At 34.1% G+C, this 25,073-nt stretch overlaps 1 protein-coding gene across 4 annotated transcripts in view; it reads left to right on the top strand.

Moving 5' to 3' along the window:
* Positions 1 to 25,073, top strand: part of ANKRD28 (ankyrin repeat domain 28) — a 95,479-nt gene that overhangs the window by 32,010 nt on the left and 38,396 nt on the right. For all 4 annotated transcript variants that reach the window (XM_032235730.1, XM_032235729.1, XM_032235727.1 and 1 more), the window contains 12 exons: positions 178 to 261; positions 2,903 to 2,981; positions 4,741 to 4,811; positions 5,964 to 6,164; positions 7,169 to 7,256; positions 8,538 to 8,680; positions 10,045 to 10,257; positions 11,780 to 11,858; positions 12,636 to 12,750; positions 14,038 to 14,120; positions 20,472 to 20,535; positions 22,846 to 22,914. In XM_032235730.1, coding sequence (XP_032091621.1) covers positions 178 to 261; positions 2,903 to 2,981; positions 4,741 to 4,811; positions 5,964 to 6,164; positions 7,169 to 7,256; positions 8,538 to 8,680; positions 10,045 to 10,257; positions 11,780 to 11,858; positions 12,636 to 12,750; positions 14,038 to 14,120; positions 20,472 to 20,535; positions 22,846 to 22,914 — 1,289 coding nt within the window. The remainder of the gene's footprint in view (positions 1 to 177; positions 262 to 2,902; positions 2,982 to 4,740; positions 4,812 to 5,963; positions 6,165 to 7,168; positions 7,257 to 8,537; positions 8,681 to 10,044; positions 10,258 to 11,779; positions 11,859 to 12,635; positions 12,751 to 14,037; positions 14,121 to 20,471; positions 20,536 to 22,845; positions 22,915 to 25,073) is intronic.

Here is a 25,073-nt window from a genome sequence, read left to right as displayed (position 1 = left end):
TTTGTTTTGTTTAGTTTTGAAAATAATACAGTTGTTTAAGCAGGACATTTTTAATGATGGTTTTTATAACATTCTAAGATAACTTTCTAAATATTTTTAGCTATTCGTGATTTAATATATAATTACCTTTGAACACTTAATTTAAAATTAAAATATATTGTTATTGTTTTATTTCAGCCACCACTTGTCCAAGCTATATTTAATGGAGATCCTGATGAAGTTCGTGCACTAATTTTTAAAAAAGAAGATGTCAATTTTCAGGTAAGCAGATTTGTTTTCTCCTTATAGTGCTTTCCCCTTTTTAGGATATTATTTAATCTTAGTAAATTCAATTCATGCAAGTAAAGCTTGCATGAAAAACACACAGAGAAAACACTTTATCTGACAGATTTTAGCTACTTTTTAGTGTACCAGTCTTAAACAGGTCTCTCAACTTTTAAACCATATTTTTAAAGATACAATTATCATCGACAAATAGCAAAAAAAGACAATTGTTATGACAAATGTCATTTTTCCTTGTATTTAGTCATATAATTTATTTGTGTTTATTCTTCATGTTAATACTCCACTATCAAAAAATTTCTGAAAAGGATTTGTTATTAGCTTTATTGGAGAAAAAATTCCAATAAAACATTAAAGTGTTGCATGGGGCCCAAGTACCTCAAAATAAACACATATTTTATAACAACATGGCGTGGAAGAGGAAATCAGCTGCAGGAAAAAAATTGTAAATTTTTTGGTAGGAACCCAATTTAGCCGTGGTTAGAAGCGTTCGTGATCAGAGGTCCTATTGTAGATAAATTTTCTTATGACAATCTGTTCCTTATTTGTTCATTTGGTAAAAATAATCATTTAGCAAATGGAATTTCCTGAATAAATGTAGGAAACATTTTATTGATTTATATGTCATTAAGTATTTTGTTGATATGAAGCAACAAAAGAGGCATCTAGAGCACTCTGGGGGAAGATCAAGAGTGAAGTCAAATGAGCATAGGTAGGAGCTTATATGAGGACTTAACCTTATGGCAATAGTGGGAGAAGCGTACTTTTTATTTCTCCATCCTGCAGATTTCTTTCAGGTGATCAGGGAGCTCCTGCAAGCCCATTTTAAAGAATATTCTTAGCATCTGTCAGACACAATCACTTGACTTGTCAGAGTCGAATTCTGGCTAAGCAGATCCTTTAGAAGTAACTGAAACAAGTCTGAGCTCTATTATCTGGGAGGAATTTAAAGTAATTGATCATGAGGAAGTGGGCAATGTTTTCATGGGTGTGAGTTTGGCTAAATGTATTCTAGAACCTTGTCCCTCCTTGGTTAAAGCCTCCCAGGAGGTGGCATACGGATAGACCAAGCAGTGGTTAATGCTTCTTGGTGAAAGAAAGTAGTACTGCCTGCCTAAGGCAGTGGTGTGATTGTTTTCAAAAGCTGTCAGTGTACCCAGCCATGTTAGTGTGGGCTCAGACTGGGGTATAACAGGAAATCATGAATTCAAGTCCTCCTTAATTGGTTGACAGCTGGTTAATTTTGGGCCTGTCCCTCTCTCAGCCTATCTTATAATGTTGTGGAGAAAATATGAGGAGGAAGGTGTGTTGGATATGTTTGCTACCTTGAGTTATTTGTAAAAATAATAAAGGGGTAAAATTAAATATATAAAAATAAAATAGCACTGAAGCAGCAGTGATTGCATCTGTTCATAATTTTTGGAGGGCTCAGAGATGGTGCAATTTTTTGGCTCTACTGGGTCTCTTGATGACTTTCAATACCAATTGATCTTGGGATTCTTCTGGACTGTCACTGGGATTGTGAATGGGAGACACCAATTTACTGTGATTCTTCTTTCTTTGTGACTGGTTCCAGTTGATGTTGATGGGTAAGGAGAGGTAAAGCCCAAGGAACATGTAGCAAGTAGTGCCCAAAGGCTCCTCTCCTCTTCCCCCATACCTACATGAAATTATTAAGTAAATTTATTAGAATGCAGAGAGTACGATGTCATCAATCTGTTGATGATATCCAGCTTTATGTCTCTATTTCTGATTGAGCACATGATGCTGTTCCAGTGCTATCTAAGTACCTGGACGCTGCAAGGTTCTGAATGGGGATGCATTGACTTTGACTCAGCCCTGGCAAGGTAGTAGTGGCTTTTTGTCTCTTGGACACTGGAAGCACTTTAACACCTGGATCATGCTTTGCTTTTGTTTGATTATTTTATTTACTGTTTTATGGTTATGCTTTGCTGTTATGAGCCAACAGAATTGTTTAAGATGGGCAGCCATACAAATCTTTTAAATATAAATAAAATAAATAAATACTTTATTAGGATTAAAATAAGTTTTAATTAGTTCAATTAATCACTGCAGATATTTAGAAGATTACTAATTCCTGCCATTACCACCTTTTTAAATTACACCAATAATCTTATTTATTCAATCAGTGCTTTATTTGTTATTTTATTTTTAGAGTGAGGACACTTATTTAGGTTTTTAAAGTTATGATTAATCTATATAATAGCAAGTAACTTAACAAATAGAATTATTTATTTAAGCAGTGCTCTTTTTTAACAAAATGTTGGACAAAAACTTCTGATTTTTTTGTCTGATTAAAATATCCCATTTAAATAAAAGGAAATTTTATGTCTTGAAGATTAGAAATGAATTTATATCTTGAAGATTAGAAATGTATTTATATATATTATCTGTATGAATTTTAAAATATATTTTCTCCTGTATAATTTTGGCTTACATGGGTTTTATTGTTTTATTTTATATTTTCAGATTTAATATACTGCTTAAATAAAAAAAATAAAAAAGCAAATATATAAATATTTTATGCCAGAATTCTAAATTGTAAATAGTTTTATGAGTGAGGTTACTAAAGTTTAATATATTTCTTCTCTTAATAAAGGATAATGAAAAGCGGACCCCTTTACATGCTGCTGCATATTTTGGAGATGCAGAAATTATTGAGTTGCTTATTTTATCTGGTATGAAACTTTTTGTTTATATGGGGAAAACTCTTCATATGGAAAATCTTTTTTACAGATCCTTTCAAATGTAATAAAAATATTGATACTCTAAATTTTTATATATTAACTGTTTTAATACTAACCAAAGATCAACTTCGTGGACATCCATTTATAAAGAGATGTAAATGCCAGTATAATACTACATTTCTGGCAATTATATTGCTTCTGTGATTCAAAAAATATCACAGATAAACCATGTTTTATTAAAATATTCCTTTTAAAGCAAGCAACAAAAAATATAACATTTAGAAAAAGTATCAAGAGTATTAGTATCAATTTTATAGAGAAAAAATGTCATTTATGTATTAGCTTATTAAAAACAATGGTTAGAAATAAGTATTAGGAAAATCTACCTGCTAAATTCTCACATTAACAATATTTTCTAATATTTTTAAGTGAAAATGTAAGGATTGTAAACTATTTTTGATTGGAGGAATTTGGGGTATTGCTAGAATATCCCAAATTTTCTAGATGTATTAACAAGTTCAGTTGTTTTAATGATTGTAAACATGCTAAAAGTAGAAGTAGTGAAGCCCTGCCTGAAATTCTAACAATTGCATGTCCCCCTAGCCACCTAGGGGGACATGGGAGCACAACTCCTCCTCAATCCATTGGGTCCAGAAGCTTCAATTGCTTAAGTATGCGGACGTCTGCCAGAGGCCGAACATCCTTGCTGGCTACATCCAACAATGTTCAGGGCTTCACCCTGCCCCACCACATCTGGATGGCCTTAACCAACTAGGCCCAGCACTTAATGGGCCTCTTCTCCCACCATTCCTGGGAAACCTTGCTTTTTCCCTGCCCCAGCACAGCCAGAAAGCCTCAGCTACTCAGCGACATAAAGGTCTCTTCCCCCCTCTCAACACTAGTTGCCTCATTTAATGACCATGATCTATGGCCAAAATTTTGAGTTCAATTGTGGTTGTAAGTCAGGGTCTGTCGGTGTACCTCAGTGAGTTGAATGTATTATAACCTCTGAAAGATCAGAATAAGAGGATTAAATAAATGATAAGTAAAACATGTAGTAAATGTTATGTAGTACTGCATTTTTTAAAAAAAAAGTACAGTAGAAGTCTCTCTTAGAACAGGAGTTTGATGGGGAAATAGGTTTGCTTATTTTTTTCTAAAGATACATTAATCATTTGATTTGAAAACATGCAATTTTATATACCTATCTCATGTTTTAATGTTTTTCTAATAGTAATGCATGCATTCATTTTATTTTTATTTATTTTAATCCAATTACCCTTTTTAACTCTCTTCAAAACTTGCCTCGAGAATTTTATCCCTAGGGATGCAGCTCAGTTAATAAACTGAAGTTAGTTCTTAATAGTAATATTAATGTGACTTTTAAATAAAACCCTGAGAATTAATATTCCTCTTGCTAGTATTACTTCTCTTTAACAAAATGTTTTAATGTGGGTGGTAATAAATTTGGACAGTTTACTGTTTTTCTTCCAAAAACTCTCTTCTTTCTTTTATTCCAAGAATGTAGTTTATTGGAAGCTCTGCATCTTCCACTTCTTGCAGTGTAACTATGAATGTTACTTGGAAACTAGTCTCACTGTATTCAGTGGAGCTTATTTCTAGATAAGATATAAAGGATTACAATTTTGAATTCTAATCTGTATTAATTCATATCTCTCTTTTTTGGGGGGACCTTCAGTTGTAGTTTCCTAAAAGTTAATACTGTAAATTTCTGTGCATCTATTTGCAGGAGCTAGAGTTAATGCCAAAGACAACAAGTGGTTATCTCCTTTACACCGAGCTGTTGCAACACGTAGTGAGGTATGCAAGTTTTTTTTAAAACCACTTAAAATATATTTTATTTCAGAATATTTTTGTATTGTAATCTTCAATTTACAGCACTTGGAGAAGGATTGGTATTACTCATACATTGACACATTTGCAAACTATATGGAGTTGATACATAATATCTTCCTGTTATGATGCTGGCAAAAGTTTATATTAGATATTATACCATCACAGTCATGATTGATTCTATAGGATGATTGGAATAACAGAATTCAATAATGACAATATAATGTATATATTCCACACTAGTGCTACTTTAATATGTCAAAATAGCTTTTTTAAAATAAATATTAATTGGATTTAACAAAGAATGGAAATAAGTAAGTCCTCTCCAATATATCTGTATTATAGTTGGAATATCACTTTCCTCTGGGACTTCTACTAATTATAGGTATAAGTATAATATTCAGTGGGTATAATTCAATAGGAATTGTTAATTTTAAAAGGGCCTCTATTCTTCATTGGATTATTTATCTAATATAAAGACATTTTGCTATGATTCATGAATGGAAGCTCAAAGAGTTGGGGACAGAGATGGCATTTATCAGGACTATACCATGGTAAGATTTAGAATAGCAGAGCATGATATATGTCCTAACTTACTTATTGTTTGCTACAACCAAAAGGCAGGTAGAATTGCTTCCAAAAAATGTGTAACAATTAAAGCATTAGTTTTGCTATGAAAATAACTAGTAGCTACTGTTAAAAAGCAACATATTGTGGGGGTGAGCATGTGTAGCTCAGTAGGAGCTTGCCAAAATGTAGGATGTGATATGAAGCAAATAAATCTGACAATTGCCTACGTGAAAACATTTATCCATATAACTAAATACCACAGTTATTTTACAAGTACATTTATATGGATTTTTCTTCTTATCTTCTTAAAGGTCCATCAACACTAGGACTTTTGCTAGCTTTATTCTAAAAGATAAAATTTATCAAAATTACCTCACAGGATTAGAAATCAGTCACATACTAATTTTTGATTTTTGATTGGCCTTTTTTGCTTAACCCTCCCTTGAATTAGGTTAGACTTCAATAATATCTTGGGTTTTGGTTTAAGGAAATGTTAAGAATGGGAAGATCATTAGTAATTATATTATATAATGGCATGTTATTTTTTAGGATGCTGTTCAGGTGTTGTTGAAGCATTCAGCTGATGTCAATGCCCGTGACAAAAACTGGCAAACACCATTACACATAGCAGCTACAAAGAAAGCTGTCAAGTGTGCAGAAGCTTTGGTGCCGCTACTTAGTAATGTAAATGTATCAGATCGTGCTGGTAGAACAGCATTACACTATGCAGCGTTGAGTGGACAAGTTCAGGTACAAATGACTTATTTTCAATTCCCCAAATCAGTCAGCTAACTGCAAGCAGGTGTTCATTTATCTGATCTTACTGGTACATGTAAAAAAGTAACAAAACATATCTGAATTTTCAAATATGATAGGAAATCATCATATAGCTAGCATGTTCAAATGTTCTTTCAATCAATCCATTATTTTTTAAATTTTAAATCAGTTGATGTTATTGCATAGTGGAACAGAAGGAATTAAATATGGAATTACCAAGCAAATTTTATAGAAGACACTAGCCAGTTCCAAGCAAGCAAAGATTCAACAGTGTTCTGCTTTATATGCACCTAGGCTTTACTGTTTTCTTATTACAGGTGATGTTGGCCTTCCTGGAAAAACCAGACAGGAAACACGACTAGATGAGCTAAATTTACTTTATTATAAGACTACATACACAGAATCCTTCAGATCTGAAAACACAGATTTTTTTTGTCGGCCACTTTTAACTGGTGGACCCATTAGGGGAAACCTTTCTACATTTCTTCCTTTGGCTGCTAAACAGTTGCAGGCTTCTGCCTCTTCTCTTGTCTAATGGTTTACTAGGTGGCATCTCTTTTCTCTTTTCCTCAAGATTAAATATGCATTCCATTATGGGGGTTTTAAGTTTAATGATCACTTGTTCAGCGACCATTCAAATGTACAATGTACTGTTAAATAGACATCAAATTAGTCTCATAAGGAAAAAGGGGTAAGAAAGATATTCAGGATAACACTGATTTGATTTTGTTTCTAATGAAAGGGGGCAGGGAGAAACATTTAAAGATTCTGTTCTCTGATCTGGCTTAACTTGAAGTACTGATACTCTCAGTTATCAGTACATTTTAAATGAGTTTAAATATTATGGTATATGTGGTAATATTCTTTCTTTGTTATAAATAAAATGTTACTGCTTAAAAAATGTTACCCAAGCATTGAAGATTGGATTTCACCCAAATAATTCTGTATATTAAGAAATATAACTGTCTTCATTCTAGATGGTCAATTTATTATTGTCTAGAGGTGCCAATATCAATGCATTTGATAAAAAAGATAGACGGGCTATCCACTGGGCAGCCTATATGGGTATGTAAACTAACTTTTTTCCTTGACTTTATTTAAAGCAGCCATTTGCATGCTATTTTCTTCCTGCATAGTTTACATGAAGTGTGAATGGATATTTGGGGGCATATGTCCAGTATATTTCCTTCTTGGTACAGATGAAAAGTTATTGCTCTACCAGTATTATAAGGATCATCTAGTTTAAAATCATGATATTCTGTTACCAACAGACAGTCACATGGTGTAATAAGTTAGAGTTCTCTCTTTATGAATTTAAAAACTCTCACAGAGTTATAATTGGTTAAATATTTAAAATGATAATTTGTATTGAAAGGAATAATAGAAAGAAAAGGCATTTTAATATGTTCCTTTGCAATTATATATTATAACATCAGAGCTATAATAATTTCTAAAAATATCTATATAGATATTTATAAATATCGATATATAAATATCTATAAGTATTAAAACTAACTGATTAGACTAGAAATTAAATCTTTACAAAAACTTGAACAAAATATTTCAATTAAACCCTAGTAAGACTAAATAGTTTTGGTATTAGGATCTGCTTTTTCTTTGGACTGAATATCTTGGTGGGGTTGCACTAACCAGTGTGTAATTTAAGGTCCTCCGGGACTCACAGCTCTTATTTCAGGGACAGGTGGTAGGTGAGGGCAGTTGAACCTTTACACAATTTTGTATTGTGCACCATTTGCATCTATTCCTGGGCAGAGCTGATTACCACATAATACCAATGTTTACCTCCTGAATGGATTGCAGTGATTCACTTAATACTGTGACAAGAAAGTCATAAACTCACATAACAAATGTTTCACTTAGCAACATAAATTTTGGGCTCAATTGTGGTCTTAAGTCGAGGATTACCTATAGTAAACCCATAAAGCTTTTCATGGTATGAGTTATTTGATGGACCATCTCTCTCCAATTACATTTATTCATTCCATTAGGTACAGCAGCAAAGGCATGTACTGGGTTCTAGTATTAGGGAATACCATCTGGTGAAATCCAGTAACATAATCTTTTCTATTGGGGCACCTATCCTTTGAATCATCTGCCCCCTCAACTTGGCCTTTATTAAGCATTAAAGATGGTTTTGTCACTGAGCTTGCTGACAGAGTCTGTATAATGATTCTACTGATTTGTGTCAGTAGGTCTGTTTTTACCACAGATACTGAATAAGTGTATGTTGTATGTGTGCATTATATATTTTGTGGTGTTTTATCCAGATGGGTAGTCACATAAAATGAATGAATGAATGAATTTTATTTTATTTTATTTGTTGAGGTTATATTGATGTGGTAAAACTGCTTGTAGCTCACGGAGCAGAAGTGACATGTAAAGACAAGAAATCATATACACCATTACATGCTGCAGCATCTGCTGATATGATTAATGTAGTCAAGTACCTTCTTGATCTTGGAGTTGATGTAAGTAGAAATAATCCTAAATTACATTATTTCATTTGATTTAATTGGTATATTGCCATAATATAACATCTTTATAAGTACTTTTAAATAAGAATAAACTTGCTAACATTTCAGTTTTCTTTTTTAAATTAACTTTTTAAAATTAACTTTCAAGAGCCGAGATGGCGCAGTGGTTAGGGTGCAGTACTGCAGGCCACTTCAGCTGACTGTTATCTGCAGTTCAGCGGTTCAAATCTCACCGGCTCAAAGGTTGACTCAGCCTTCCATCCTTCCGAGGTGGGTGAAATGAGGACCCAGACTGTGGGGGCGATATGCTGACCCTGTAAACCGCTTAGAGAGGCCTGAAAGCCCTATGAAGTGGTATATAAGTCTAACTGCTATTGCTATTGCTATTAAATGTCACTTGATAGATTGTAGTTTGTTTTCTTAGACTTGTATTTCAAAGGAGCATTGTGACAATCTAATTCTGTCAGAAAGTGTTTAAAAATAATTATTCTCTAAAACTGTAGTCTTCAGGATAAGCCTTAAATATTTTCATGACAATGAAATATATAAAAAGTAATAAAGATAATTTACACAGCAGATACTAAACACCATTCAAATACTGAGAAAAAACCAGTTTTGCTCATTATCTCACAAATCTAAAATAAAATCATGTAAAAATGCAAAAAGAAAGATTTAAAAATATACCAATAATGAAAATATTTGTTATTTTCTGATTTTTGCTGCCTTTATCTGAACTCTCAGTTGCTTATTGTTTTAAATATTCAACACAATATGGATGAATGTAAGAGCCAAGGTGGCGCAGTGGTTAAATGCAGCACTGCAGGCTACTGCTAGATCAGCAGGTCAGCGGTTCAAATCTCACCGGCTCAGGGTTGACTCAGCCTTCCATCCTTCCGAGGTGGGTAAAATGAGGACCCAGATTGTTGGGGGCAATATGCTGACTCTCTGTAAACCGCTTAGAGAGGCCTGAAGGCCTATGAAGTGGTATATAAGTCTACTGCTATTGAATGCCCTATCATGCACCTTGCCTTATTTCTTCAAATTAACATACCTAAAATATATTTTATTTAGCAATACCATAAGTCTCCCCAATCTAATCTGCACGGACAGGAAGTAGGATTTGTTATTCCTGGGAATCTGAGATATATTTGAAGAAATTAAATTTTCTGTAACTTTGCCTACCTTTTTATATTGAAATTCTGGGGGTTTTTTAATACAGGGAAGCACCATGATTCCTAAAACTCTTTGGGTATGAGTTCTGCTGCGATGGAATAAAAATATATGGGACAGATGGATGGATGAACAGATGGACAGATAACTTTAATGAAATTTACATCATTGCTTTTACTCTTTAACAGATCAATGAACCAAATGCATATGGTAATACACCTCTTCATATTGCTTGCTTCAATGGACAAGATATTGTAGTAAATGAACTGATAGACCGTGGTGCTAATGTAAATCAGATGAATAAGAAGGGATTTACACCTTTACATTTTGCTGCTACATCAACTCATGGAGCTTTATGTTTAGAGGTCCTGGTTTGTAATGGTGCAGATGTAAATGCGAAGGTAAAATAATTGAAAGGTGAATTTTAAATGCTGTAATAGTATTTTGAATATCTTAATATATTAATATTGACATCATCCCTGAAAGTCATAGAAAATAAAACATTCATTTTTAATGCTCAACAAATACATTTTATTGTGTGGATATTTAGGGAATAAGGATTATATTCATCTCTTAGTTAGGGAAGTTTTGACTTATAACCATTTATTTAGCAATGGTTCAAAATTATGATGACCCTGAAAAAGGTGATTTGCAACGTATTCTCAACCTATATATCTAAAGCTTCCTTTTTAATATATGTTTAGAATATTGACAAATAATAATAAGCAACTTTAAACATTTTTAAAATGTTCATTTAAAAATATCTGAATGTTACTAAAGAGAAATTTTATGCAATGCAAAATCATCAAACATAATCTTTCTTTCATTAGAAAATAAGTAAGAATGGCTAAGTTTCCATGGTATTGATGGGAGAATCCAGGATGGTTATTCTAGCCTGTTAAATAAATGTGTGTTTATCAAGCAGTAAAGATATTATGATCATGTAAATCAGCAGTTCTCAACCTGTGGGTCGGGACCCCTTTGAGGGTCGAACGACTCTTTCACAGGGGTTGCCTAAGACCATCAGAAAATACATATTTTTGAAAAAATACGGAAAACATAAAATAATTTTATGATTGGGTGTCACCACAACATGAGGAACTGTATTAAAATGGTCAAGGCATTAGGAAGGTTGAGACTCACTGATGTAAATAATACATGGGCACTAGACCGTATCACCTTATAACCTAGATCTAGAAACATTCCTCTTTTTTTGAGATGATGACACAGGGAAAAAATTAATTGGTCCACAATCCTGAAACTATGTATATGAATCAATATAGTTAACATTATTAACTATAAAATAATAATCATGATGCTTACAGTTTACTAAATTAAAAATTATGAAAAGATACAAAAATACAATTTATAGTAATAGATTAGCAGTAGACATATGAAAATGTTTTCTGAAGTTTGTGTTAGCTAATTTTGATTGAAGATTATAAATATATAATAAACATTTGGGGGCGGGAAAATAGAAACATCCTTATATATAAAGATTGGCATTTCTAAAATAATTTTGTACGGATAAGGTTTTTTTATGTATTTAATAATTAGATAAAATTTTAGATAGCCCTTTACTACATTATTTACAGCCTTAAAGCTAAAAGTGCAAGTAAATAAGCATAAACATATACTTTCATGTAAAAGTTGAATGTATGTTTTATATTTAACTTAACTGCTATCATTAACTACATATCAAGGGACCAAAAATTTTTTTCCTGTGTAATGATGATTTGGTTATTAATAAGAATAACAAAATGACCATCTTGAAAAATCTACAGCCTTTTTTGACTCGTAATAACCAGTAGAATTTGTAAATAAAACTATAAATAAATAGGAAAGAAAAATAAACAGCAAATTCTGTATTTAATTTTGTAAATGGTCTTTTGATAGTCATGGGTTTGATTTCTTTTTCCCCAGAGTAAAGATGGAAAAACACCATTACATATGACAGCTATTCATGGAAGATTTTCAAGATCACAAACCATTATCCACAATGGTAAAATTTTAAAAGATATAGTACTGCGCATTATTTGACTGAATTATTATTTAGAATAATTAATTTTTATCTTCTGATCTGCTTAAATGAATAATTATATAAATCTGAATATTTTAAATGTGGATTTCAGACTACAAAATCTGTAGGATATTGTTTCGCTTGTTTAGATATCTGAAATTTCATTATCCTTCAGTGCTGAAGTAGTCCAAGTTCTATTATAGTTTGATAGTGTTTATACCTTAGCTTTAATTTTATATTCTGACTTCTAAGTCTAAAACTCAATGTCATTATTTTTAGTTTTACAAATAGTGAATTTTTAATGAATAAATTTCAAAAATAGTGAAGGCTTATCTGAGTGAACTTTTGTCTTCTCATTTCAGCCTGTAATTTGTGGGACAAATTTGCTTGATAGTGTTACGTTCAGAAAAAAAACTAGGATTTGGGATTGTGAAACTAACAAACATCACTCTTATCACAAAAATAAAATGCATGTGCACTTTGGTGTTATTTAAATCATAAAATTATTTCAACTTAGAAAAAATGTTAAAATATCACACTGCAAAACATATTTGTATAGTAGATGTCATTGTGTGTACTCTTTGCTTTTGCTTTTTTCTTTGTATAAGAGAAATAGGTATTAGTTATATAGTTGGACTATTCATAGAATTTAATCTCCGCTTCACCATTTAAAATTCCCTGATCTTTTTAACTGTGAATGTATTTGTTTAACATTTAATACACTCAAATGACTATACTTAATATTAATTTAATATTTAGGAGCGGAAATAGACTGTGAAGATAAAAATGGGAATACACCATTACACATAGCAGCTAGATATGGCCATGAACTGCTCATTAACACACTGATTACAAGTGGTGCTGATATAGCAAAGTAAGTAACATTTAAACATTTTAACTATGTCCAAATATAGTGTATGTGTGGGTATGCAAAAGTCATGAAATGGAATTTTTCATGAACTTTTATCAGAATGAATCTCTTTTGAACCATTTTAGCCTGGGGAAGTGTTACAGTTTCAGGGACATGGTCAGGATAATTAATCATAATCCAGAAAGGAAATCGAACATGAGTTTTGCTGGTACCCAAAATGCATATTAATTCAGAAGGTTTTGAACAATAGGTGATAATTCCTTAATGCACTTTAGTGCTCAATAATATAGTAGCAAAAGTTATAAAGTTCTTTTTAGAGCAGAAGACTCTCATTCAAATGTGATATAGTACCCTGCATAAAAGCTAGCAAATTACCTGGGTAAAATGGCAATTTTGAAAGGATACAAAATACCCAACCATTATCTTTGAAATATGATTGTTTACCACAGAAAACATTAGTGACAGCTTACATAGCAATTTCCAGAGAATTTACTGGTTTAAATATTCTATTATGAATAGTGTTCATAATTATTGTTTAAATTCTTCTGTTGATATGCAGTCTAATATGATATCCTTCCAAAATATACAAAACAATATTTATAAATGTAACTTATAGTTCTGGTGTGAAAATGTATAACTTATTTCAATAGACAAATCTCAATGTATTAGGACATTTTCACTCTAAGAAATTGCTGTATTTTTTGGAGTGTAAGACATACCGGAGTATAAGACACAGCAAGATTTTGAAGAGGAAAATTTTTTTAAAGAAAGTTTTTGCACTCTGCAGACTTCCCCAAAACGGGCTGTTTTTCACAAAAACAGGACCGTTTTCTTTTTTCAAAAAAAAAGGGCATGAATAGCCTTTAGGAGGCTTGTAGAGCGCTCCGGGTGGGTGGGGTGGGGGGCAAAAACAGCTCTGCTTTTTTGTCAAAAAAGGGCATCCATAGCCTTTAGGAGGATTATAGAGTACTAATGGGGAGGGGTAATATTGAGGAAAAAACAGCCCATTTTTCTCTCATTTCTGCCCTCTCCAGCCCCCAGGAGCACTCTGGAAGCCTCCTAAAGGCTATGCATGGCATTTTTGGTGAAGGGGGTGGGGTTTCGGGAGGCAAAAAAATGCTATATTCAATTTATAAGACGCATCCAGATTTTCAGTCTCTTTTTTGAGGGAAAAAGATGCGTCTTATACTCTGAAAAATACGCTAATGTTCGTTAAAATGGAATTTGGCATGACATCTTGCAATATTGTATTGTAATAATACTATGATGTCTGATTGTGGTGTATCTTAGGCGGGGTATACATGGAATGTTTCCTCTCCATTTGGCAGCACTAAGTGGATTTTCAGACTGTTGCAGAAAGCTGCTTTCATCAGGTAAGCCATTTAAATGAATTTTAACTCTTCTCCTTTAAACTTTGCTTGTATTGAAGAACAAAATTTGGTTTTTTCAAGGTTAATACATTATAAAAGATTTTTATAGTAGAACTAGACACTAATAATTATTGAAAGTTATGACCTTATCCCTGATCCACAGGGAAAAATCAATAACTTGGTTTACAAATTATACCTCTCAGATAGTGCTTTTTTTAAAAAAAAAAGTTAAATAAATGCATGTCTAACAAGGGAACAAGGCTCCATCAGGGCTGAACCTACCCCTTCTCTAGGGGTAGGTTCAGCCCTAGACTAATTAGCCCTAGACTAATTAGCAAATTAGTCTCTTTGCTGCCATCACCCTTCAATATAAACTAACTGGTTTTCTCTTCCACACTAGCCTTTCGGGGAACCAGGAGAGAATCTAAGAGGAAATCTTTGCTCCACTCTGGGTCTGGATAAATACAAAGAGGAAAATAAAATAAAAACTTTAGTTGTCAGTAGTTCAGTCAAGCTGAGACAGATAAAAGGTCAATTCTAAGACTGAAAAACCACTGGCTTTATTAAAAAATACCATGTTTCCATAAACACTATACATAATTTAAATGCAAACTATCTTAACACAATTCTAACCATGGCTGAATAATTTTCAACCTCACCTGAAGCAATTATCTTATCTAGGACTTTAGCCAACTCCCTCAGAAAATATGTTTATAACTCTTCCTACCAGAATCTCTCAGAACCCCTTTCCCCCGCCTATTGGCCCTTAGGGATCAGGTGACTGCCTTTGGGCAAATAAATTTGGCTTTTGATTTAAAGGCCCAGGTGCTCCCCACTATAGCATACTATTGATATCTTTGATTCAGTGTTTATTTATTTTTTATTAATCAAATTTGTATAGCCACCTATCTCACCAAAAACAATTCTGGTGGGATACAATAATCAAGTAAACAGTATGTATAAAAATATAAAAATCTTTCTCCATTGTATTATGAATCAAAACTAATTTTTAGAAATCATATTTTTGGTATTTATTTTTTAATCATATGAATATTCTGAATTATTATGATAATATAAACAATAAAAGATGGTTTATAAAGTTATAATTAAGAAAAAAAGATAGCATTTTAATATAGTAATTTAGATTACATCCAGAAATTTATTTAATTTATATAGAATAGTTTTAAGAGGCGATTTAATGATTTGATTATAGAAAAATTCTCATTTATCTAGTCATAAATCTTTAGTTCTAATCAAATAGTTGTTAGATTTCATATGCATTTATTTATAAAATTTGTTAACTGTTCTTAATTATTACTCTAATTCCACATCATTGTTTGATCTGCTAACCATTCCTAGCATCATTGATTTCTCGAATGAATTTGCATGCATGATGTAGCCAAAGTAAATCAGACGTAGTCTTGTGATGCTTCTGGTTTTATATGATTCAGCACTTATTCTGGCTCTCCATGGTATACTCAATAATTTACATCAGCACCACAGTTCAAAGATGTTAATTCTTCTTCGGTCAGCCATTCTTCGTGACCAGCTCTCACACCTATGTATCATTTTAGGAAAGACTATTGCTCCAACTAGCCTGATTTTTACATTTATATCAATATCTCTGCTTTTCCATCTTGTTCATTTTAACCATTACAGTGTGGCTAAGGTTATCCTGCATTTAATTTCAGCTGCAGAACTGCTATCTTGAACAATTTTTGATCCAAGGAAAATAAATTATTGAATTAATTCAATTTCCTCCTTGTTGATTTTAAACATTTCGTGTCCATTTGCAGCTTTTGTCATTATCTTTGTTTTCCTGCAGTTAATATTCAATCCTACTTTTTTACTTTCATCCTTGATTTTCCAGATCCTCATTTTGTCCAGCTCTTCCTCATTTTCAGCCAATAATTTATATCATCTGCATACCTCAAATTATTTCTGGTTCTTCCTCCAATCTTCACTCCCAAATCAGGCAGTTCTAGGTCTAATTTCTGCATGATCACTTCAGTGTCCAGATTAAACAATAATAGTGATAAAATACATCTCTGTCTACTTCTCTTACTGAACCTGAATCAATATGTGGTACCAAAGAACATTTACACTGTTGCCTTCTGATCAGTGTACAGCCATCTGATGAGTCTGATCAGGTGGGTTGATGAAAAAAAATATAGAAAACACTTTATTTGGTACAGATACAAATATAAAAACATTTTTTACCGGAATTACCATAATACACATTACTTCTATAATAATAGTTATAATAATCAAATCCCAAAGTTAAAATGTAATGTATTTCAAAAAGTACAGAAGTGCCTTTCAATCTGAATTACAAAGCATTGTTGATTTTTGTTTTGCAATTTGGAAAAAGTGTCTAAAATGTAAGCAGATAAATTTGCTAGGTCTTGCTAGCCAAGTATTTGCTGGTACCAGATTTCTACTCTACTCCACCAGAGACAGAATCATGTCCCTAACCTTTTGTTGTGTATCTAAAATGCAGCATTGGAGCTGTAGAATTCCTACTGTGTCCTAAGCTTAGAGGGTATTCTTGTAGTGCATAAATAAGCTTTCAGTTCAGCTGCTTGACCTAGAAGAAAGGTCAAAGGTTCGGTTTTCCTTTTTGCTTGCCAGAAAGTCAGTGCACCCATTGAGCAGAGATTCATAGGCATGTATTTAAATTCCAGTTCAGAGCTGGGCACGGAATGTGAAAGTAGCTCAGTTGACTTTACCCCTGGAAGTGACAGAAATTCAGAGGTCAGGTTTCTTGTCAGACATAGCATATTTATACTCAAACTGAAGGCAGATGTCAGCTGTCTTGCTATGCTTTTGCTGTGATAAGACTTTCCTGAGAAGATAAGACAGTGGCATGATACAGCCTGATTAAAGCCCTTTAAGGAAAGCCTTCACCCTCCATACAAAAGAAGTAGGGAGATATTCAAATAATTTGCAATCACACTACCTTAAACCATACAGCCATTACAGAGAAAGCACATCTCATGTACAATGTTTTACTTTTTAACATATATGAACAAGTGTATATTTTATCTACAGACCTATGAACATTGAATAAAAAACCCTATGAAAACATGGCTTTGCAATCAAAAAGTCTTAAGTAGGTATTTCTTATAACTTTTTGATATCAACTGTGAGGATTTTTTCCCCACTGTTTCATCCAGATTTTTTCCCCCGGGGTGGATGGTATTGAGGTTGGGCAATGTTTGAGAGTTTCTTGAAAGCATAGTGTGTTTCAGTCATCCACAACATCTGAATGGGATTTAGATCCAGGCTTTGACTTGCCCATTCCAGAACCATTTATTTCTTTTTTTCAGGAATTCCTGGTGGACTTATTGGAATGTTTAGGATCATTGTCATGTAACAAGGCCCACTCTAGATTAAATTTGATTGTTGTCAAGCAGCTTCTGGTACAAAAAAGAATTTATAGAGGATTCTATGATGAGGAGCTGCCCACACCCAAATGCAGGAAAGCAGCCCCAAATCATTTCATCACCAGACTTTAAGGCTGGGTTCAGGTTCTTCTGATGAAATACCATCTTTGCTTTTCACCAAACACTTCTTTTGGTATTGTGGTTATATATCTCTATATCTTTACGTTGTCCCTCTAGAGCACACTGTTCAAGAAATCATGGAATAGTGATGATGTTAGATGCTCATGAGCAAATGTTAATCTTGCTCAAATGTTTTTCCAGACAGCAGTCTTCTCGCTTTCTTTAGCATACCTCCCATGTATCTAACTTATGCAGCTTCTTTCTAATGGTAGCCTCATGAGAACACCTGTAAATTCTTCCAAAAAAATGTAAATTTTTACCAAAAAAATGTAATTTTTACAAAAAATGTAAATTTTCTTTGAAACTTAAACAAAACAGGTCCATCCAATATCATCTGTGGCAGTGTTCTAATCATTTGAATCTGATTTAGCATGCCTGATTATAATTTCAGATATTTGAGGTAATATATGTAGAAATGTGGAGTGGTGCAGTGGCCTAGAGGTGGAGCTCTTGCCTCATAATCAGGAGGCTGTGAGTATGATCCTAGGTAGATGCAGATATTTCTTTCTCTGGGCACCAGGGGTGGGTTTCAACCGGTTCGCGGCGGTCCCTGCGATCCGGTTGGTCGCCGAACCCGGAAGTAAGTAACTTCCGGGAACGGTGAAGGCCCCCCCCCGCGCCTGCGCGCGTGCGCGCTCGCCCACTCCTTACCCGGTTTTGCCAAATTCTGCGCTTCCACGCATGCGCAGGACGCATACAGCGCATGCGCGATCCTCCAGGAGCAGCTGGAGCATCGCACAGACGCTAGTATGCATGCGTGCGCTGCGCGCATGCACGCGCGCGCCGCATGCATGCACAAGGACGCCGCCGGCCTCGTTCCAACCGAACAGGTTGGAACGGGGCGAGAAACCCACCCCTGCTGGGCACAGTGAAAATATATCTGCTGAACAAAACTCTGCATTGATGACAGGAAGAGCATCTGGCCAGTAAATACTCTGCTAGCTCCATTCTGTTGCCAAGACTCCACTCTGCAAGGAATTATGGAGTTGTTAAAAGAACATGATATATGTAGAAATGTACTTATAGGCAGTGTTTGATTTACAATCATTTTTTTAGTGACCATTTGAAGTTACAATGGCATTGAAAAAAGTGTCTTATGACTGTTTTTTACACTTACAACCATTGCAGCATCCCAAAATAATGTGATCAGAATTTGGGTGCTTGGTAACTAGCATGTATTTATGATAGTTGTAATGCCCCAGGATCATACGACCATCTTTTTCAACCTTACAACAAGCAAAGTCAACACAGAAGCTACATTCTCTTAACAAACTTGCTACTAACTTAACAACTGCAATGATTCACTTAACTGTGGCAAGAAAAGTCATAAAATGGGTAAAATTTATTTAACAACTGCCTTGCTTAGCAATGGAAATTTTGGGCTTAATTTTAGGTTAGTCAAGGACTACCTGCATATTTTCCCCTTACAAAATATATATATTTTACTACAAAATATAAACGTGCATAATATTTTTACTAATATCCCCTTTATCTATCAATATTGTTGAAATTAAGATCAAATATCTATATTTTGAAATTTATTGATAAAGTAAAAAATTCAGTAGAGAGTACTTACTTTTCACAATTCTACATGACATCTACAGATAACTAATAGACAAGGTTTATACTAAATTTATTTTTTTCTAGGTTAAAGAAATAATTACACTTTTAATTTTTACTATAGATGAAATCAATATTGTTAGTTTTTTATTATTTTTTGCTGAGTGGAAGAAATAAGAATGTTAGTAGATACTTAACAAATATTATGAGTTTGTTTACAGTCTTATTAACTTAATTGATTGGGGATAGAGTGACCAAGGTAAGACTCCCATTTGCCTACTACTAAGTCTGTACTATTTCAATTTTGACAATGGTATAAGAAAAAGTGCTCTAATTTGAAGTATTATTTTTAAACAGTAAAAATAAGTATTTCCTATTCTGATTTCTCTATTATTGTGCATTATTTTTATTTCCATTCCTAGAACTTAAACTAGATTCAGTTACACTTTCTTCATTTAATTTTTGAAGGACATACAATTTTAATTGTAGTGAATATATGGCATAAGCATTTATTCTTGAAAATTATTATTCAAATCATGTATCTCTTTGATGAAATTTTATATTAAGAGAAAATTGCACTAGAAATTAACAACCCTTTCCTGATTTTATAAAGTACAAAACTTTGAATAGAATAGATATTTGGAAAAATAATTATTTTATTTTTGATCACTTCAGTGGTATATGAAAGAGATGAAAGAAAATTATTTTCATTTTAAGTAAAATATATATTGTTGACTTTCTTTTCTTTAACATGTCTCTACTTCAGTTTAAAAACAGAATCTTTATCTTCTGGCTTTGCTAAGAAGGAGACAGGCAGAACTGTATGTTCATAATCTCTTCCACATTACACTAGACCAGGAGTTCCTTAGCATACCAGCAACTAGGATGCACAAACAAACGAAACCCTCTCCATGGAATGCAGGCAGTACGAAAACCGCACCCTTCATTTGCAAAACCTTTCTCCATTGAACCGGTCCCTGGTGCCCAAAATGATGGGAGCCACTGCAGTAGACCATAATGTGATATTCTATCTTAAAAATAAAATTATTGATCTCTCAAAACTAAGATGAAAACACTTTTCACACATTAAATAAGCATCATGTTGATAACACTATAGTTCTATAAAGAATGAGTTACAGTATAATAAAAATTGCCTAATGGCATGTTATTACAAATTGATAAAGTTGATGAATTTTATTAGTAGTTTCAAAAAATCCTTCTTTCACAGGCTTTGAAATAGATACTTCAGATGACTTTGGCAGGACTTGCCTTCATGCAGCTGCAGCTGGAGGGTATGTATTTTTATAGTTCAAGAAAGTTTTAAATTTTGGATTTGAAAGTATTCTCAATTAAAACTACATTCTGTTGGAGGATGTTCCCTTCTTCAAAAAAGGGGAAAAAATAGATCCAGGAAACTACAGACCTGACCTAAACATCAGGAAAGGTTCTGGAAAAGATAATCAAGCAACAAATTAGCGAACACCTAGAAGCAAACAAAGTAATAGCCAAAAGCCAACATGGGTTTGTCAAAAACAGATCATATCACACTAATCTTATGGCATTCTTTGACAATGTGACAAAATTAGTGACCAGAGGAATGCCGTCAATATAGTTTACTTGGACTTCAGTAAGGCATTTGATAAGGTAAACCATAACCTACTACTAGATAAAGTAGAAAAATGTAGGTTAGACAGCATCACCACCAGATGGATTCGTAACTGGCTGACCAATCACACTCAACATGTAGTCCTCAATGGAACTGCATCTACATGGAGGGAGGTATGTAGTGGAGTACCACAAGGCTCTGTTTTAGGCCCAGTACTCTTCAACATCTTCATCAATGATTTGGATGAGGGAATAAATGGGGAACTCATCAAATTTGCAGATGACACTAAGCTGGCAGGAATAGCCAACACTCCAGAAGATAGGCTTAAGATACAGAAGGCGTGACCCGTCAAAAGCGCGTTCCACAAAAGCGCGGTCAACGAAATCGCGTATGTGACGTCATCACAACGCGACGAAAAAGATCGAAAAATTGAAATAAAATTAAATTACAGCAAGCCGATTCACATAAAGGTAAGGGTTAGGTTAAGGGTTAGGGTTAGGGTTAGGTTAAGGGTTAGGGTTAGAGCGTTAGCGTTACGTTTAGCGTTAGGTTAAGGGTTAGTGTTAGGTTTTTGTTACGTTAAGGGTTAGGTTTAGGGTTAGGTTAAGGGTTAGGTTTAGGGTTAGGTTTAGGGTTAGGTTTGGGGGGGTTAGGGGAAGGTTTTAGCTTTATTTTTACATTTTTCGATCTTTTTCGATCTTTTTCGTCGCGCTGTGATGACGTCATATACGCGCTTTCGTCGACCGCAATTTTGTCGTCCGCGGTTTTGTGGTAGAACCTACAGAAGGATCTTGATAAACTTGAACATTGGGCGCTATCTAATAAAATGAAATTCAGTGATGAAAAAAGTAAGGTTCTACATTTAGGCAAGAAAACCAAAATGCACAGGTACAGTATAAGTGGTATCTTGCTCAATAGTAGTAACTGTGAGAGGGATCTTGGAGTCCTAGTGGACAACCATTTAAATATGAGCCAGCAGTGTGCAGCAGCTGCCAAAAAAGCCAACACAGTTCTAGGCTGCATAAACAGGAATAGAATCAAGATCACGTGAAGGGTTAATACCACTTTATAATGCCTTGGGTAAGGCCACACTTGGAATACTGCACTCAGTTTTGGTCACCATGATGTAGAAAAGATGTGGAGACTCTAGAAAGAGTTCAGAGAAGAGCAACAAAGATGATTAGGGGACTGGAGACTAAAACATATGAAGAACGGTTGCAGGAACTGGGTATGTCTAGTTTAATAGAAAGAAGGACTAGGGGAGACATGATAGCAGTGTTCCAATATCTCAGGGGTTGCCACAAAGAAGAGGGCGTCAAACTATTCTCCAAGGCACCTGAGGATAGAACAAGAAGCAACGGGTGGAAACTAATCAAGGAGAGAAGCAACTTAGAACTGAGGAGAAATTTCCTGACAGTTAAAATGGTTAATCAGTGGAACAGCTTGCCTCCAGAAGTTGTGAATGCCCCAACACTGGAAGTCTTTTGTATGAAACAGTATAGGGTTTCCTGCCTAGGCAGGGGGTTGGGCTAGAAGACCTCCAAGGTCCCTTCCAACTATACTATTGTATTGTATTGATTTATATACCTCTGCTAAGAGCAATTCTGTTGTAGTGATTAAGATATCAGCCTAAAAACTTGGATACTATAAGCTCTAGTCCCACCTTAGGCATAAAGGCAGGTAGGTGACCTTGGGCTAGTCAGTTTCTCTCATTCCTAAGAAGGAGGCAATGGCAAATCACTTCTGAAAAACCTTACCAAAGAAACTGCAGGAATCTTTTGTATTCTGAGAATTGGAAATAATTGGGGTAAAGGAAAAAACAATCTTGTTAACATTGTTGGCATAAACACATGGAGATATAATTATGCATAGAAATCTAAAATATTAGAGCATTTATAATGCTATTTTATAAAATATTATTTCAAAGTCTTAAGTCACAGGTCATGTGCTTTTTAAAAAAGTATAATCTGATATTAACTTTTAATTTAACTTTCAGAAATTTGGAGTGCCTTAATCTGTTGCTCAACACAGGTGCAGATTTTAATAAAAAAGACAAATTTGGAAGGTAAGAGAGAATGCTACAAGGATAGCTCTACATAAATATGCATATGGTGGTATAAATAGAAGGTTGTTTAAACCAGGCATGTTCAACCTTTTGGCTTGCCTAGGCCACATTGAGTGAAGAGTTATTGTCTAATGTATATAAATGCATATAATAATGTTAAAAGTTTATAAACTTGTGGGTCCTTATTACAAGCTGTCCATGGCTGCCTGATTTAAGCTATGAAGGTGATCAGTTTATTGTTGTCTAAACAGGAATGTTGTTGCAACGGGAGCTAAAAATGATGTGTCACTTTATAACTAACCAACTAACTAATATTTGCATTTGCTCATTCTTAAGAGCTCTGAGTAACTTTAGCACATCTCAACAAAAATAGACCCATTAAAATCATAATTATAATAAATAAATAAAGATACAGAAAATCTATTTCTGACAGTGCATCCCAATATTCTTAACATGTCTTTCTCCTTAGTTAGATAGAAAAGCCATGTCTGTTTTCTTGAAATCCCCCCCAAAAAAAGAGTTGACAAGTTTTCCATAGAAAAAAAGGCTCTAAAGCATCAGACTAGCAATTAAAAAAGCATTTTATAAGTTCTGTCAAATGGCATTATTAGATATTTGGGCCTGGAATGAGTTTATCCTATTTGAGCAGGTTGGACAGGCAAATAACTATGGGAGAAGACAATCCTACAACATAACTAGGCCCAAAGCTAGTAGGAACTTATATCCAAATATAAAGGGAAACACCAATTAGTGTCTAAGCTGGCATATTTTGTATTGTTTAGTTGCTAAGTCATGACCAGCTGTTTGCAACCTTATGAACCGTAGCAGTTCAGTCCCTCTAACCTCCACTGTATCCTGGAGTTTGCTCAGATTCATGTTCATTGCATCGATAACATTATCTAACCATCTCATCTTCTGCTGTACCCTTCTCCTTTTGCTTTCAATCTTCCTAACATCAGGATCTTTTCTTCTAACCTCTCATTAGGTGGCTAAAGTATTTGAACTTCAGCTTCAGTATCTATCCTTCCAAGGAACAATCAGGGTTTGTTTCCTCCAGGATTGACTGATTTGATCTCCTTGCAGTCCAAGGGATCCTCCATTGTCTTCTTAAACACCACAATTTGAAAGCATCAATTCTTTGGTGCTCAGCCTTCCTTGTAGTCCAGCTCTCACAGCCATAAATTATTACTGGGAAAACCATAGGAGCTTCATGTATAGCATGTATAGCAGGTTTAGCATGTTAGAATAATTCAAATAGGGGATGACTAAAGCATGAGTGACTGTAAGCAGGGCTTCTGAATCCAGGCTTAATCCAGCCTATGACATGCAATTCTACCAATGTCTCTCAGTTGTGCTAACCCAAAGCATAACTTGTCAATCTAGGAATTTCTCAACTTGCAGACCACTTTTCAATAGGTGAATAGAACTTTCTTCAGAGCAAAAGATGGTACTAACCTGAAATAGTTTGGTCTACTTAGTATGTTTACTCTAAAACTGTTTCTTTCCACTCAGACCCTGAACTGGCAGTAGGTCAGGATTTCTACTGCATTACCTCTTTGTCACACAATAAAAATACATAACTGGGATACCTGGGCCACTTTATGTCCTTAAATTCTTCAGAGAACAAAGGAGCCCCCGTGGATCTGCAAGAAGATAAAAGCCACTTGTGAGGCAGTCATGTCCAATAACATGGCTACCCTGGTATTTCACTTACTGAAACAGGAGGGTAGCCATTGTATTGGATATGATTGCTTCACAGTGAGAAGTTTCAACTGAACTGCCCACCAGATCCTTGAGCAACTCCCAAAGTGTCCTCAGGATCTATCCATTATGACACTTTGTCATAGAAGGTACTTAGTCAATGACTAATCTAAGACAACAGTTACATGTGACTCACAGTGTTTATCTCTGGTGTCGTACTATCCTGAAATCATTCTGATGAAATCTATCAACAAAATGGCTGTTATTCTATAATACAATCCTTTAGTTGTGTTTAATATAGTTGTCCAATGGTTAATTTTCTTTCTCAAGAATAAAGAGAAAATAGGAGTAAATGGCAGGTGAGTCACTTTAATTTCCATCCTTAACTTCCTGCCTACCACCAAAGCAGGCTGACATTTTGCATTAAAATTATAACTTTTTGCAATTTTGCCTATTTA

Source organism: Thamnophis elegans, chromosome Z (assembly GCF_009769535.1).
Source record: "Thamnophis elegans isolate rThaEle1 chromosome Z, rThaEle1.pri, whole genome shotgun sequence".
Lineage (NCBI taxonomy): Eukaryota > Metazoa > Chordata > Lepidosauria > Squamata > Colubridae > Thamnophis > Thamnophis elegans.
This window is presented reverse-complemented; position numbering and strand designations above follow the sequence as displayed.